This window comes from Notolepis coatsorum, assembly GCF_963971535.1.
Source record: "Notolepis coatsorum genome assembly, chromosome: 10".
In the NCBI taxonomy this organism is placed as follows: domain Eukaryota; kingdom Metazoa; phylum Chordata; class Actinopteri; order Aulopiformes; family Paralepididae; genus Notolepis; species Notolepis coatsorum.
Genome location: NC_140174.1, coordinates 111,834,067 through 111,851,567, shown reverse-complemented (window position 1 = coordinate 111,851,567; position 17,501 = coordinate 111,834,067). Strand labels below are relative to the sequence as shown.

The 17,501-nt window shown below is 46.8% G+C and overlaps 1 protein-coding gene across 1 annotated transcript in view; it reads right to left on the bottom strand.

Annotated features, from left to right (window-relative positions):
- The window catches only part of loxhd1b (lipoxygenase homology PLAT domains 1b), a gene marked incomplete at both ends in the record, with an annotated part of 219,653 nt that overhangs the window by 19,618 nt on the left and 182,534 nt on the right, over positions 1-17,501 (bottom strand). The window contains 3 exons of the mRNA XM_084322732.1: positions 645-830; positions 2,278-2,455; positions 2,898-3,015. Coding sequence (XP_084178858.1) covers positions 645-830; positions 2,278-2,455; positions 2,898-3,015 — 482 coding nt within the window. The remainder of the gene's footprint in view (positions 1-644; positions 831-2,277; positions 2,456-2,897; positions 3,016-17,501) is intronic.

Genomic DNA, 17,501 nt, shown 5'->3' with positions numbered 1-17,501 from the left:
GTTCATATCTTAAATGTCTTGCTACAGGACTGTTCATATCTTAAATGTCTTGCTACAAGACTGTTCATATCTTAAATGTCTTGCTACAGGACTGTTCATATCTTAAATGTCTTGCTACAGGACTGTTCATATCTTAAATGTCTTGCTACAGGACTGTTCATATCTTAAATGTCTTGCTACAGGACTGTTCATATCTTAAATGTCTTGCTACAGGACTGTTCATATCTTAAATGTCTTGCTACAGGACTGTTCATATCTTAAATGTCTTGCTACAAGACTGTTCATATCTTAAATGTCTTGCTACAGGACTGTTCATATCTTAAATGTCTTGCTACAGGACTGTTCATATCTTAAATGTCTTGCTACAGGACTGTTCATATCTTAAATGTCTCCAGGACTGTTCATGTCTGAAATTTATGCATTATTTTTATTTGGTCAATTTGTGTCCTCAAGCTGTACACCAGAGTGACCACATTCGAGATGTTCTGGAACCAGGAGCCGCTCCATACAGACAAGTAGGAGACACAAAATAGGTCCCGCCCACACTTTTGCCTAGAGGTCGTCGTTTGACAGCATTTACAGATTCAACCTTTATCTGAAGTGACATTGAGTTTCAGTCCATTGCCTCGCTGCTGGTCTCTCACCTGCGTTGTCGTGCCACACACGCACCTTGGACAGCTCCCCCAGACTGAGCATGTCCGGGAAGTGGAACACGTCCTTCATCTTACGCTCAAACTTGTTCCTGTTGCCGCTGTGCTTGAGTGGCAGGGTGCCGGTGTCACCGAACTCCCCGAACACCATCAGGAACACGTTGGCGTCGGTGCCCGCGCCTGGAGGGTAGGAGAGAGAGAGAAGAAGAAGACCATCAGGAACACGTTGGAGAGAGAGAGAGAGAGAGAGAGAGAGAGAGAGAGAGAGAGAGAGAGAGAGAGAGAGAGAGAGAGAGAGAGAGAGAGAGAAGAACGCCGGTCACAGTTACAGGAGAGAGAGAGAGAGAGACGTGCCTGCACCTTCTTTCTACTGTTTTTAATGGTTTGTTTTCAATCTCCTCCAAACTACCCCGCCTCGCGTTTTTTAAGCGACGCTTTCGGGCACTGACGGTTGAAAAACGCTCAACTTTAGCCGTGGAGTGGCTAGAGACTCAGGTCTTTACAGGAAGGGACAGAGCAGACTGTTCTTCCTGAGGAGACTCAGGTCTTTACAGGAAGGGACAGAGCAGGCTTTCAACGTGTGCAGCCGGCTACTGCAGACATTTTAACAGTCTGGTGTAGCCAGTGTCCTCTTCTTCACCACTGTATGCTGGGGGGTAACATCAACTCAAGAGACACTAACAAACTGAACAAGCTGGTGAGAAAGGCCAGCTCCATAGTGGGAGTCAAACTGGTCAAACTAGAGGTGATGGCAGAGAGGAGGATGAGGAAAAAGCTGGATGCTATATTGGAAAATCCCTCCCACCTTTATGAGGAGCACGTTCAGCCACACAAATCACTCCTGACTGGGAGCAGAACATTCAGCCACGGACATCACTCCTGACTGGGAGCAGCACGTTCAGCCGCAGACATCACTCCTGACTGGGAGCAGCACGTTCAGCCACGGACATCACTCCTGACTGGGAGCAGCACGTTCAGCCACAGACATCACTCCTGACTGGGAGCAGCACGTTCAGCCACAGACATCACTCCTGACTGGGAGCAGCACGTTCAGCCACAGACATCACTCCTGACTGGGAGCAGCACGTTCAGCCACGGACATCACTCCTGACTGGGAGCAGCACGTTCAGCCACAGACATCACTCCTGACTGGGAGCAGCACGTTCAGCCACGGACATCACTCCTGACTGGGAGCAGCACGTTCAGCCACGGACATCACTCCTGACTGGGAGCAGCACGTTCAGCCACGGACATCACTCCTGACTGGGAGCAGCACGTTCAGCCACACAAATCACTCCTGACTGGGAGCAGAACATTCAGCCACGGACATCACTCCTGACTGGGAGCAGCACGTTCAGCCACAGACATCACTCCTGACTGGGAGCAGCACGTTCAGCCACGGACATCACTCCTGACTGGGAGCAGCACGTTCAGCCACGGACATCACTCCTGACTGGGAGCAGCACGTTCAGCCACAGACATCACTCCTGACTGGGAGCAGCACGTTCAGCCACGGACATCACTCCTGACTGGGAGCAGCACGTTCAGCCACGGACATCACTCCTGACTGGGAGCAGCACGTTCAGCCACGGACATCACTAACCTCACCACCCGCGCTGTGACCCACCTACTACGTCGCTGGTCTGGACCTGGATGATGTAGGTGGTCTTCTCCACCATCTCCTCCTCGTCCACCACCGCTGGCAGCTCGCACACCTTGGACCTCTTGGGCCCCATGGTGGTGGACAGCCAGTTCTCGTAGGTGAAGTCATACGTCTCCTCCGTGGTCAGGTTCCGCATCAGGATCTAGAGGACGGAATACAAAAATGTCCACGTTCCAAGAGATAGTTTAATAAAGACCTTGTTCAAGGTAAAGAGCCTGTATGAACCACAGCTGAAGCTAGTTTAATAAAGACCTTGTTCGAGGTAAAGAGCCTGTATGAACCACAGATCAAGCTAGTTTAATAAAGACCTTGTTCAAGGTAAAGAGCCTGTATGAACCACAGATGAAGCTAGTTTAATAAAGACCTTGTTTGAGGTAAAGAGCCTGTATGAACCACAGCTGAAGCTAGTTTAATAAAGACCTTGTTCGAGGTAAAGAGCCTGTATGAACCACAGATGAAGCTAGTTTAATAAAGACCTTGTTCAAGGTAAAGAGCCTGTATGAACCACAGATGAAGCTAGTTTAATAAAGACCTTGTACCATGCTGAAGGAGCAGCCCGGCCTTGATTGGTCTATACATCATACCCTGTCCAGGAACCAATCAGGACGACTCCCAGTACCATCGATCCGTAGTCTGATCTTCTTCAGAGGAGCAATGTCATCGATTTCCAGGTTGAATGTGTCCTCCTGGCCTCTTTCAAACCTACAGCATGTGGGTGGACGGACGGACAGGTATAGGAAGGTCAGTAGCGTTAGCTGGGTCATCCAGAATACATTCACAAAACACAAACCAAATACGTACATACTGTACCAATACTGTCGAATGTAACAGTCGACAACAGAGTCAACTCAGTGATCCCAAGGCCCACCCTCTTTTCGGGACCCTCCAATCACAACCGCTTCCTGTCCTCAGTCAAGCCAAGGTTAATATATTGGAGGTTAAGTCACCCAATGGGGGGGTAGGGCACATGCTCACATCGCGCTGGTGGAGCATTTGGGAAGCAAATCGAATGGAAATGAGAGAGCGGCATTTTGCTAAGCAAAAAACATAATGGCATATTGAGGAGTCTGTCTCTATGGACCGACCCGTCCCCCTATCTTCTGTCTCTATGGACTGACCCATCCCTCCATCTTCTGTCTCTATGGACTGACCCGTCCCCCATCTTCTGTCTCTATGGACCGACCCGTCCCCCATCTTCCGTCTCTATGGACCAACCCGTCCCCCATCTTCCGTCTCTATGGACCGACCTGTCCCCCATCTTCTTCTGTCTCTTCTGCGCCGCCCCTTTGCCTCAAATAGATCCGCCATCAGCTCTATTTTTTATCTTTCAAAATGTTCAGTTGCTATTGCATGCACTTATCTGTGTTTCATTATGTAACCCAGGTTTCAGATTCATAACTATTTAGTCATAGGGACATAAATAGTTAATGCCATTGAATAAGAACATAAATAGTTAATGCTATTATGTAAAAACATAAGTAGTTAATATTATTGGGTACCAAATCCTTTGAATTACAGCACTGCCCTTTAATTTACTTCATGATGCGAGATAGATGTCACGACAGCCACGCCTTGCTTTACAGCAGGTGAGTCTGCACTACGCAGATGAGACACACACATCCACGGAGATGACGCAGTTGAATGTTGCTGGATAACGAGACGAAATAGCATGATAAAAACAGTTATCAAACAGTTATAAAGATTCCCCCAGTTGCAAAACCGAAGAAGCGTTGCAGTTAAAGTAGCCTGCGGTTTTGGTGAGTTTCATCAATATTGTGCTGTTCATTTGTCGGTTAGCTCTATGCTACAAGCTAATTAACGTAGCTTCATTCTGAGTCATGCTAGCGAAGCTCCAAGCCCAATTTGGTTAAATGAAAACAAGAAAGAAACCATTTCAGAAGTACTTATAATTGTATTGATATGCTGTACGATAAGAACAAGGTCTATATACATTTTGAATGTTTTTGAGAGTTTAATATGAACGTGGGGAACGTTCCACATGCTAGCGCACTTTAGCCTAAATTAGCATGGGACATATGATATTCCCACGTGCCATGACAAGGTAGCCTACGTTAGCTTGGCATAGCTAAAAGTAGCCTGATTGATTATTCATTCTGAAAGCAATGAAAAGATGATGAAGCGATAAAAGATGGTAAATAGCTTTTATTTTATTTTTTTTTAACAAATGGTTTTATTTTTATTTTTGACATTACACACAAACATTAACAGTAGAAATCCACTATAAATCACAGGACTATTACCGATATAATACTAACAATAATGACAGCCCAGTTTTTAAATAAAAATAGATGTAGATTAAAAATATACACAAATTAATTACAATACAATACAATACATATACTATGCTCTTGCTCGCTCTCCCCCCCCCCCCCCCACAGGACCCCCTCTTGGATAGCATCCATTATACCGTTTGACACCAAGGATTAAAAGTTCATATAATGCTTTATCCTCTCCACCACATCTGACCAGATTGCTATGCTGGCTTCATTAACACCTAGAATTAGCGCGGTAGATATCTCTAGATAAATCACATCAAGATAGGTAAGAATCCATACCCTCCGGCACATTTTATCCGGTTGAATCCAGCGTGATGCTATTAGCTTTTTGGCAGCCGTAAGACCGGACAAGATTAGCCTCTTTACATGTACAAAGTGTGATAACTGAGAGACATTATTCAGCAACAATACAGAAGGCAGTACAGGTATTGTCAGAAATAAAAATTCTGATAATAGCGTGGTTACTTCTACCCAAAATATCTTAACAGGCGGGCATTCCTAATACATATGCATAAATGTACCACTATCACCGTTTAAACATAAGGAACATCGAGAGTCTTGTTTAAGACCCATTCGGTTCAGTCGTATAGGAGTCAGGTAAGTCCTATGAATAAAATTAAGATTAATCTGTTGATGATCCGGGTTGTGTGACGATAGCCGAAAGTTTGCCCAGACTTCAGCCCAATCGAAATCTACTTCCATGTCTGGTATATCCTTCCTCCAAACTGAGTCTAGGGGAAGGACTTCATACGAAGACGTAAGTAAGTGACAATAAAAGTCAGAGACGAAGCCTCTCGATGTCTCCTTTTCATAAAATAATTTGTGATATCTGTGGTGCTCAAGTGGTATCTTTAATGGGACTCCATGAGCCTTCAAAGTTGCTAATGACTGTAGATAGAAATAATATGTGAAGCTGGTGAGGTTAAATTAGTTATGTATATCTTGATAGCTACAGAAACCCCGGTCATTGAAGATATCTCCCAAAGTATGTATGCCCTTCTTTTCCCATTTGGGAAATCTGATAGGTCGTTGTGCAATAAGGAGTGCATTGTTATTAAATATGGGAGAATGGCTATGCCATTTATGTAGGTTAGTAAATTATTTCTCTGTGTCACGCCATATCCGGATCACATGTGTAATAAGATGGCCAAATTTCAAGTTGCATTGCTTAATTGATAAGTTGGTGTATACTACATCCTGCAGTCTCTGTGGTGCCACTATGTTTTCTTCTAATGTTCTCCAGGATACAGATGCTTGAGAATCAAACCAGGTGATCAGTGGTCTTAAAGAGTACGCTTTAAAATAGTGGTAGAAGTCTGGAAATGATAAACCTCCGTCGGCTTTGTTTCTCTGTGCGGTGGATCTTTTAATTCGTGGAGGTTTGTTGTTCCAAATAAATGTATATGCGGCGGAGTGTAATTTTTTCCAGTAACCAGCAGGGGGGGGGGGGGGGGGGGGGGGGGGTAATGGTAGCATTGAGCTGAAGAAGTTGATTCTGGGTAAAACATCCATCTTAACTATTGATACTCGGGCCTGTACTGAGTTTTTTTGTTTTGACCACCTGTCAAAGTCATTTGTGATCCTATCTTGGATTCCTGTATAATTATACTTCACTGTTTGGCATATGGTGGGGCATTTTTCAACTCCAAGACATCTAAAGTGTTCTACCATTTGTATATTTTCGCAGTGACATTAAGTGGAAGGAAGGCCGATTTTGGCCAGTTTATCCTAAATCCTGATAGATTGCCAAAATCTATCAGCTTGAGAAGATGAGGCAGTGAGGTGGTAGGGTTTTGCATGAACAATATTACATCGTCCGCATATAAACTAATATGATGCTGTGTGCCCCTAATTGAGATTGGCTCTATGGATTGGGATTGTCTTATATACTGTGCTAAAGGTTCTAAGGATAGAGCAAATAGTCCGGGACTCAGAGGACAACCCTGTCTGGACGAGCGCGAAACAGGAAAGAGAAGGGAGGTGAATTGACCTGTTATAACCATGGCCGATGGCTCTGTGTATAGTACTTTTATCATATTAATGAATCCTACTCCTAACCCCATCCTTCCGAGTACTGCCCATAAATAAGACCATTCCAACCTATCAAAGGCCTTCATCGCATACAAGGATAATATAGCTGTAGGAGGCACGGCATCCTTGCTGGCGTCTATCACATGTAGTAACCGTCTAATATTATCCATGATCAGGCGGCCTCTTATGAAGCCTGTCTGATCAGGATGAACTAAAGATGTCATATGCTTTTGAAGTCTGATGGCTAGACCTTAGCATACAGCTTGAGATCGGTTCCGAGGAGGACAGATATGAGTGCCATATTGACGTCCCTGGGGAAGTTCCCCTCTTTGATTGAGTATAAAATCATATCAAGTAATAGGGGTCCAATTACATCCCAACATGAGAGGTACAGTTCTGGTGGGATACCATCCCATCCAGGATCCTTACCACTTTGCAATTCAGATATAGCCTCCCTACGTTCCTCTAGTGTAATAGGTGTATCTAACTGTTTAGCGTCTTCCTCTGAGAGTTTAGGTAGGTTAATTTGATCAAGAAATGTATCCATTTTATTATGATCGAAAACCACTTCTGATTTGTACAAGTTGGAGTAAAACTCTCTGAAAGTCTTGTTGATTTTTTTGGGGTCTGTAACAAGCCCTTGTTGGTCCTTAATAGTAGGGATATCAGCAAATTGTGCATTGGATCGTATCTTCATAGCTAGTAGGTGACTTGGTTTAGAGCCATGAAAGTAATAATGTTGTCTTGTACTGCGTATTTGAAATTCAGATTGTTGTCTTAAAATGGAGTTAATCTCTTTTTTTAACACATTAATTTGAGACTCCAATTGACCCGAGTAGTTGCATTGTAAAGAAGAGAATAACGACGAGTGAAGCGTTTCCAGCTCTACCAATTTGGAATGCCGTTTCTTACGGAGGATGGAGGCAAAGACCGTAGTGTTGGCCTTGATAAAACTCTTTACCGAAATCCATAACATTCTGGGGTCCTGTACCGAACCCGCATTAGTCTCCAGGAATTTATCTAGTTTATCTTTGAGTTGTAGAATGTATTCAGTGTTTTTCAGCAGTGTCGAGTTAAAGCACCATCTTGGGGCTCGGGATGTCAGTCTACCAAATGAGCCCTTCAGGAGTAAATATCTGTGATCTGGTAGTGCACTGGGTTCCAATTCCACATCAAATCTATCAAATAGTCTAGGGGATGCAAAAACATAATCTATTCTGGAAAATGACTTGTGTCTTGCTGAGAAAAAAAGAGTACTCTCGGGCCATTGGGTTGAGTAGATCATTTACACCTGTATTCTTGGCCCAATCCTTTAGTGCATTATATGCCTGTTTCTGATCATTGGAAGTGGTGGGATTAGATTTATCAATCGAGGGATCCCAAATGGCATTAAAATCCGCACCAATTATAAATGAATACTCAGGTAGATCCAACATTGCACTAGTGAGTGTTGCGTAGAAGTTGGCGTCGTAAAGATTAGGGGCATAAGCCGCTACCAACGCAATTTTCCTGTTACTGTATTCTATCTTAGCAATGGTTACTCGGCCGTCTGCATCAGACCATACGTCCAACAATTTAATATTCAATTTCAGACTATACCCCACGGGATCTGGTTCCAAATGATGAGTAGCTAATGTTATGATATATTTTGTCCGCCAGCTTTACATTTTCAGCCACTAAAAGGTGTGTTTCACTTAAAAGAGCCACATCAACCTGTTTGCTTTTCATCAATGTAAGCACGCTTTTGCGTTTATGTTGCTTGTTTAGTCCCCTAGTATTCCAAATCAATATAGTCAAACTAGCCATAATCTAGACATGTTGCCGTATTCTTGTGTGCAATTCGTCTGGAGTAGCGATTTACAATAGATATATATCCAATTATTGAGGACCTGTTGAGAGCCGAGCTTGAGCAAGATAACAAACATATAGAACACCCATACATATAATCCCCTCTTCCCCTATCCCTCCCTCCCGTACACGACCAGTCTGCCCAGACCGAGCGCTTCATCCTTAACTTTCCTATGCATGCCATTAGGATCTAACATTCTCAATTCTACCATTAGTAGAATGTCAACTGTGGCTTGGCCACTCTCCCGCTAAATAAAAAAGGAGATATGAAAATAAAAATAAAAAATAAAAATATGCCTCAAATATCATACTATATTTACTTAAACCTTGTACGAACATGTGTAAGTTAAAACAACCAGAGGAATAATAGAGAGGTATTGAACTAAATTAGAGAACCTCAAAGAGTAGAGAACATTTACTTAAATCTTGAAAGAGCTTTGTTAAGTTTAAACACCTAGATAATATAAAGTGGAAAAGTAGTGGAACTATTTCCAAATAGTAAAAAGAAGTTTTTAAATACGTATATGCAGTTCTTCCCCCTAGCCAGGGGTGGGCGATGTTCCGTTGTGAAGACTGTTGTTCATCCGGAGGTATTCTAAGCAGTGTGTATAGCACAGAACGTTTTTAATGTTCCAGAATATTCCAATATGTCGTTTTTAAAGTACCAGAATGTTCCAATATGTCCCAGAATGTTGTTAGGTTCCAGACTATTCCAATATGTCAGCCACGGTAAAAATCCAACGGGGAAAACATACAATGACTTGCAGAAAACTCATAGGTCTATCTGGCCCAAATACAGCAAACCATTAAAGTAATACGATATGGTGTTTAAGCTTTAACGAAGAAATAAAAAAAATATCGTATGTAAACTATCCTGCACGTTGTTCTTCCATGTATTCAACGGCTTCATCAAGCGAGTCGAGGTAGACCCTCTGTCCCTGTCTATCGGTGATGCGAAGCCTTGCAGGATATAACAGTGTGGGTTTGAACCTTTTCACTGCCTTGTAGCGGGCTCGTAGAACCACCACTTCCCGGCAATAATCCTCAAAGAAGTAGATTGGTACCTCTTTGTATTTCAGGCTGCCTTTCACTTTGCATGTCTCCCGAATAATCGCTTCTTTTATTCTGACCTGACGTAGGATAGCCATAACCACCCTCGGTTTGCCGTTGTTGCCGTTTTGGTTTTGGGACCCAATCCTATAGCACTGATCAACTTCAGGTGTTGTAGGAAGAATATTTCCCAGAATTTGATATAATACTGTCGCAAACTCTTCGGGTCGTGCGCAGCTCACTGATTCATCAAGTCCCACTATACGGATATTCAGTTTACGGGATTGATACTCGAGATCGAATATTTTAGCCTTTAATTCCTCGTAGTTCTCCTCAATCTTATTCTTTGTATTCTTGTCGTTTCCATCTATGGTCGCGTCAATCCGATCGAGTCTCTGCGTGTTTTCCTACAAGCCGGCTTCCACTGCTGCAGTGCGTTTGCTTTGTTTACCAGCCGCTGCCCTTAGCTCTTCGATGTTGGCTTTGATAGCTTCTGTGTTAGCTTCCACTTTATCGGTTAAGGTCTTTATTAGCTTAGCAATAAAGATATTCTGAGTTTTCAGAGATTCTGACTCAGATTCTATATCTGCGGGGGTTGCAGTGGTGGTAGATGAAGTGGCAGCCTCTTCTTTGGACTCCATTTCTCTTGCTCTTCTATGCACGCTAGCCAAACCCTCAGTCGGTTAGTTTTCGGCTGATTTAGCCTGTTTATCTTTCTTTGGTAGTCCCATCTTGATTCTTCCGGTCGATATAGTTAGTTGAAAATATCAGTTGACATATACAAGTCAAGTCAAGTCAAGAGTTTTATTTGTCACGGCATACGAGTATACAATGAAATGCGGGTGGTCTTGCAGGATATAACAGTGTGGGTTTGAACCTTTTCACTGCCTTGTAGAACGCATTGATGGTATAAGCGAAATTTAAAAAAAAACGGGAGAGGAGCTATTACCACATGCGACTTACTCCATGGTCGGGCAAGTCCCGCTTTTATTTTGTGAATGCCTGCTTGACGCATGCCAGGTTTTTCCAGCACCCCGTTCCACCCTGGGAGCAGTTTATCGATACAAGATGGCGAGCCAACCCACTGAACCTCTGATATAGCTCAAGGCTAATGCCAGCCTGATGTGAATACCCCTGCTACTCAACTCCTGTTACACCAACAGTCCGGTAGGCTTGAACTGATTGAACTTGAATCATAAGAACTTCCAAGGATTAAACTGACCTATATCCTTTTCTGATACACAAACTGATTGAACGAGAATACAAGGACTTCCAAGGGCTTCGACCCTGTTCACCTTTTGTTATTTTGATATTGTATTTTGTATTTGATATATTAATTTGATATATGGGTACTGATATTCTCCTATAAGAAGGGAGAATTAAAGGGTAAATACACCCAGTAAGATACTTGAACCATTGATATTTCTCCTATAAGAAGGGAGAATTAAAGGGTAAATGCGCCCAGTAAGATACCTGAACTACTGATGTTCTCCTGTAAAGAGGACGAGTTAAAGGGTCAATGTACCCAATAAGATACTTGAATCCCATTGATGACATATTGATTATAGTTGAATCACTGATGGTTCTCCTGTAAAGAAAGATGGTTTAAAGGGTAAATTCACCTAATAAGGTATTTGCATTCCTATAACCTGGAATATTTCTATTGGTACTTTGTTTGTGTTACACCTTCAAAGGAAGAGTTTAAAGGAGCATTTCACCTAATAAGGTATTTGCATTCCCTGCACACTTAAAGGTTTAAATTAATATGTTTAAACATTTACCTATTGAAATGATAAACTGATATAGTGTTTACTAATGATAAACTGATATAGAGTTTACTGATGATAAAAGGATACATCCAATATCCAACCTTGAACCTAGCTTTTAGCTAGAGATAACCTCAGAGACGTCTGACCAAACCTAATGTGTTGATCCAATCAACCTAGGACTTGATATCGAACTAACCCTCCCGAAAGAAGGAGTGGTTAATGAAAGAACCTAAAAAAGGATACTTCACTCTACCTCATTGTATATTGTAACTGTCTAGCTAGCGCACTTGAGAATAAAATACCGGTCACTGTTATAACTTTGTCTCTGGTCTGCTATTCCCTTAATTGTGTATATTACTCCTCTCCTCATTCGAATCTAGAACTGTGCCTGTGGCGAACAGCTGTTACTGTTAGTGACACAGGTGCTACAATTACACGTATGTGTTTGGGGTGTAACGGTACGTGTATTCGTCTTGCAAATTTACGGTACGGCCATCACGGTGCGGTACGCGCGCCATACGACGAATACGCCTCAGCGCAAACACACCAGTCGCACATGCGAGAACAGCGTGCGGCACACCGTCACAGTCGGGTTACAGACTGTGACGAGCGAGTGAGAGAGAGGGAGAGAGAGAGAGACAGAGAGGGAGAGAGAGGGACACAGAGCACCCCACAGACACGGCGTGCGTGGGGAAACACACACACGCAGTCCAGAGCGTGCGCAAAACGCTCTGCATCCCTCCCTCTCCGACTTCAGTTCAGAGCGGGCAAAAGTACATTTACATTGGAACAGCTGCAGGGTCGTTTTCTTGTTCGCTCAATAACGTTAACCAAATGAAACCAATGGAAAGACACACACACGCGTCGCCGACACACACACACGCCAACAAACACATCAACATTCTCCCCACAATCAAATAAAAAAAATAAACATACTTTTCCGGACAGATCATCTGAGCTCCACTGTGTTTAAATCCAAATAATCCTCTGCCATTGTTGTAAGTAACATGTCATCTGTTCTCTAGTATTCAATCTTGTCGTAAAGTTATATAGTCGTACTGGCGAATCGCATCTTGCTTTTTTGCCATCGAGATATACCTCATCTCCAGTACCTACTGTACTTCATTAACAAAAACAAATGCACCCATGCACCTGACCAGGCCCCGCCCCAGTGTCCTCCTATAAGGGCACTAGGCGTGGTCACACTCGCCCTTCCTCTATTTCGTTTCCATCATGGCGGATGCTTGCACCCTGTCTAACTAGCGTTATGAAAGTAAAGAGAAATTGCGCAATGTTGTGTATTCGCCGAAGATTCGTCAGCCCCTGGAATCTTCTCGGCATGTTCCAACTGCACGTCGGGTCTGTCCTGGTGTTCCTCGTCTCTTGGCAGCGGTTCGAGGGACAGCGTGCAATGTTTAGCTATCGAGCTAACTCGCACACAGGTAGGCTCTGTGCCATCAGGCATTAACGCTGGTGTTAGTAATGCTGCTTGTTGTTCTGTTGGACAACCGAGTTGTGTATCGGCGCAAGGGGCAGGATGTCTGGGTGAACGTCCCTCTGAGTTGAACGTTTTCCAGGCTGCCCTGGAGCGCGCTGCTAATACTAATGCTATAATGCTGGGTCACTGTTCTAATGTTCCCCGCTGTGGGATGTCACTAGGCATAACAATGCTGGCGTTGGTGATGTTGCTCGAGTTGTCCCGGGAGACAACCGAGTTGTGTATCGGCACCAGGGGCAGGATGTCTGGGTAAACGCTGTTGTTTTCCCCGTTACCCTGGAGCGCGCGGATAACGCTATGCTATGCTGGGCTACTGTTTATGTTTGTCTCCCCGCTGAGGGATGTCTGTCTACAGTCTTCCCTCCTCTTAACTATTCATGCTGACGGTCAATCGGTGTCTACTGTGGGAGTATTGCGGGGGGGCTTTGTTTACATTCTCATGGGTGAATGGGCTGAGGTCTAGGGCTGGTGTGCTGTTTGTGAATATTATGAATGATATGCGGGACTGGTTCTCTGGTCCGCATCCCCTTAACGTTGTGTGTATGGGCTAGCCCATTCTACAGTATATTGGTGGTGTTTTAGTTCATTTATTCATTAACCCCTTCATGGTGCACACCACAGTGGATATTACTGGTTGCAACCACCAGTGCTCCGTGTTTAGCATCAGTCCTTTGCCTCTGACATGTTGAAACAGTGCCCCGCCCGGCCAACGCCATGAGGTGGGTCGGCCCGGCGAGTGGCTGGTGGGCTGTTAAAGCCTGTACCGCCACGGTATAGAATTGGCAGCGATTAGTAACTTTGTTCGAATTGCTGTTTTTTCTGTCAAAAATGGTGTCTGGTGGCGGGGCCATGAGGGCCAGCCGACCTCGGAACATCGCGCAAGGTTGTTGACGTTATTAGCTTTGACCTAGCCGCAAGCTATAACCGCAGGGAGGTTCCCTCCTCAGGGCTCCCCTCTCCGCAGAAGGTCATGGTCTTCCGCTGGAGCATGGGCGGTATTTGTCCTAGGCCCCACACCGCCTCACGCAGCGCAGCCAGAGGTGAGAGCATGGCCTCATCAGCGACTATGGCGAGGCCCTCGACAGGCGGCCATGTTTCCCCCGCCAGAGGTATCCTGGGCGTCAAGTCAACAGGTGTCCACAAGGCCGACAGCCTTGGCGGCCGAGGGATCGGCCATGTTGGATGAGCACGGCCTGAGAAACCGTCGCCGTCCTGCCGCGAGCAGCCCGCTCTCCGATCACTCTTTCCCCCAACACCAGCGGAAAAGGGGCTCTGATTTGTTTCCTTTGGCTGCGGGCCGCGAGCCTTCATTGAAGCGCATGCGGCCCCACGTTTCGCTTCTCATGGGGACAGGGGCTGACACCCAGTTGATGGCTGAGCCTGGGTCTGTCCGTGAGAATGTTGTGCTGTCAAGCGGCTCCCACACCATAAGCTGTGTTTGGTTGAGCCTGGTGTTACGTCTGTCAACTACAAGTGTTGTCAGCAGGGGGGCTCGAGACCTTTTTGAGGTTCACAGTGCGGGCTTCCCCGACCTCGCCTTCGCCAGGCCGGGTATCATGTTGGTGCCTCCCACTCCTGAAAGATTGGCAGTGGTCTCGCAGGCGTGCGTGATTTGGGTGGTAGTAATATCACTGCAGGGCTACGGTGTGTAGGAACCCATGGGGGCCTCACACCTTGCATGTCCAGCTGCAGAACAACTCCTCAGCATGTTCTGGAGGGGTGTTCAGTGGGAGAGCTTTTGTCACCTAGACTGATGTCAGCTTCCCCCGTATCAAACCGGCCCTTTCTGTCGGGGTCCCCCCTTGGGTGCGATTGCCTCGTGGGTAGTGTCAGGGTCCGATGTCCAGACTCCACGGAACGCTCTGCTCGCACGGGTCCAGGGTTGGCTACGCACAGCGGGTGGGACCGGGCCGCCTATCTACAGTTCCTAGCGGACCTGCGCCAAATGGCGGCGGGTGCGTTGGGAGTGTCATCACATATGGCTACAGCAGTACCATATGTCGAGGTGGATGGAGAGAACGCTGAGGCGGGGACTTGTATTTACACAACCCCACCCGTTTTCGGGTTTGGTACAGACCCTATTGTCAGGGTCACCAGCAGTCACAGCTCTGGTCAACGAGATCCAATCTCTGTGGACGAAGCAAGCCATCGTCGTGGCGTTTTCCTCCCGGTATTCTCTGGTGCCCGAGAAATCGGGAGGGGGGCGTGTCAGACCCATGCTGGACCTGGAGTGCTATGGGCATCCCTCTCAGAGTGTGTCCGTGATACGCCTGCTCGGTATGATGGCATCTGCTCATTCCGTGGTCCCTCTTGGCCTCCTCTTCACCCCAGGAGGAGGTTATGGAGGTGGTTTTTTTCCAGTATGGAAATAGACCCGGTGAGAGGCAAGTGGAAGCGGCTAAGGTTCCCGTGTCAGTACTGGGGGACCTCGCCCCTGGGGAGGGCCTGGGGTCCTCACCAGGGGGGTCCCCATGGGCAGTAGGCTGTCACACGTCACGTTTTTCACCGACGCCTCCCTCGCTGGCGATGCGTCGGGCCAACGCAGTAGGAGGCAGCTGGCAAGCCATGCTGCCCGGTCTGCGCTACGTTCAATGTGTTGGTATTGAAGGCGGTCCTTCTGGTCCTCAAACGGTGTTTGATCAGGATGGACAATACGACGTCAGCATCGTATATCGACAGACAGGGAGGAGTACGCTCCCCCCGTCTGCACCGGGCGGCGGGCGGCTGGCTATGGGCGTTCTCCATCTGCGCAGCCTGCGGGCTCTCCACATCCCCGGCAGGGTGAATGTGGGTACAGGTGTGATGTCGCGGGGCGGTCCTCACCCTGACGAGTGGGGATTACGTCCGGACATAGTCAGGCAGGTCTGGGACCGATGCCGTGGCCGCCTGGGATTCTTTCCCCCCATACATCTGTTAGGTCAGTTGTTGAGGCGGGTACGTTGAGGAGCGCAGGACCTTGATCCTGATTGCGCCGGACCGGGGCGCAGCTGTGTGGTTCCCGGTCCTGATCCAGCTCTAGGTAGCCCCGTCGTGGCCTGTCCCTTGGTCATCGCGGGCCCTCTCTCAAGCGCACAGGTCTCTGTGTTAGTTCTCTGTGCTGGGCCAGCCGCTGATGGTTTGGCTGGTGAGAGGGTGAGTCTGGAGAGGATGGATCCTTCTGTGGTTGACACCATCCGGAACACACATGCTCCCTCCACTATCGCGGTTTACGCGGGTAGGTGGCGTATTTTCCAAGAGTGGTGTAAGGCCACCCTCTTGTGAAGCGTTTCCTGCTTGGCGCTCGGCGCCTTAAGCCGGTGAAACGTTCTCTGGCTCCGAGTTGGGATCTTCAATTGGTCCTCGGTCGGTTGTCCGAGGCCCTGTTTGAGCCTCTTGAGCAAGCGCCTTTGGAACAGCTGTCGTTCAAGACTGCGTTCCTGCTGGCCATCACCTCCGCTAAGCGCGTGGGTGAGCTCTGTGCTCTCTCGGTGCGGCCTGAGTGTCTGTCTATTCGTTTCGATAGTGGTGCCACTCTGAGGCCTAACCCAGTCTTCGTGCCAAAAAATATCCGAAGCTCTTTCACTCCAGGGATATTATGGTTCAGGCGTTTCATCCGCCTCCTCACGCTAGTGAGTTAGAGGCGAGCCTTCACCTGTCATGTCCGGTCCGGGCTTTGGGGATTTACCTCAGCCGTACTCAGGGCCTCAGGGCTACCGATCAACTTTTTGTCTGTTGCGGTGGCTCTCGCGCTGGTAAGGCACTGTCGAAACAGCGCCTGTCCCATTGGTTGTGCGAGGGCATTGCCCTTTGCTACACGTTGGCTGGCCTGTTAGGAGGGGCCTTGGTGGAGGACATCTGTGCTGCGGCCTCATGGTCCTCCCGGGTCCCTTCGTAAGGTTTTACCTCATGGACATGACCGGGGGTTCTGTCTCCCAGGTGGTTCTGAGGTCTGGAACCTCCCCTGCTTCCCACCTTCGGTGGGTTAGCAGGGATGTGTGGGTGTGGACCACAAGGTGTTGTGTCACACGTGGTCCCGCCTGTGCTGTGCGTTTAGAGGTTTCTAGTTCCCTCTTTTTCGCACTTGGGTGGAGTTGACTGCCGCCCCCTCTTCACTAGGAAGGGGGGGTGACGGGACTCCCCTCCCCCCTGATGTGGGCTTACGGGTCCTCAGGGGGTGCATTTGTCGGTCCTCGCGTCTGCTCTGTCCCCATATCTCGATGGCGAAAGAGCAAGACGCGATTCGCCAGTACGACTATATAACGAGTTATATGAGTACTGGCTGAGCGTCTTGCTCTTAGCGCGCCCTGAGGTCCCTTGGGGGGGGGTTTCTGATGGAAACTTTTCCCGAGGAAGGGCGAGTGTGACCACGCCTGGTGCCCTTATAGGAGGACACTGGGGCGGGGCCTGGTCAGGTGCATGGGTGCATTTGTTTTCGTTAATGAAATACAGTAGGTACTGGAGATGAGGTATATCTCGATGGCGAAAGAGCAAGACGCTCAGCCAGTACTCATATAACTAGGTTATATACATAACCTATCGTTAATTCTCTCTGGAAGTGAAACTGAAACTTAAGGATGCGCAAGGATAAGTTGTTAAAGGGGCAGTAGGCAAGTGGATGCCGGAACACAGAATGACACTAGTATCACTGACTATTATCATAAATATAATATATAAAAAGAAAAAATATATATAATTATTATAAATATTTTTTTTCTG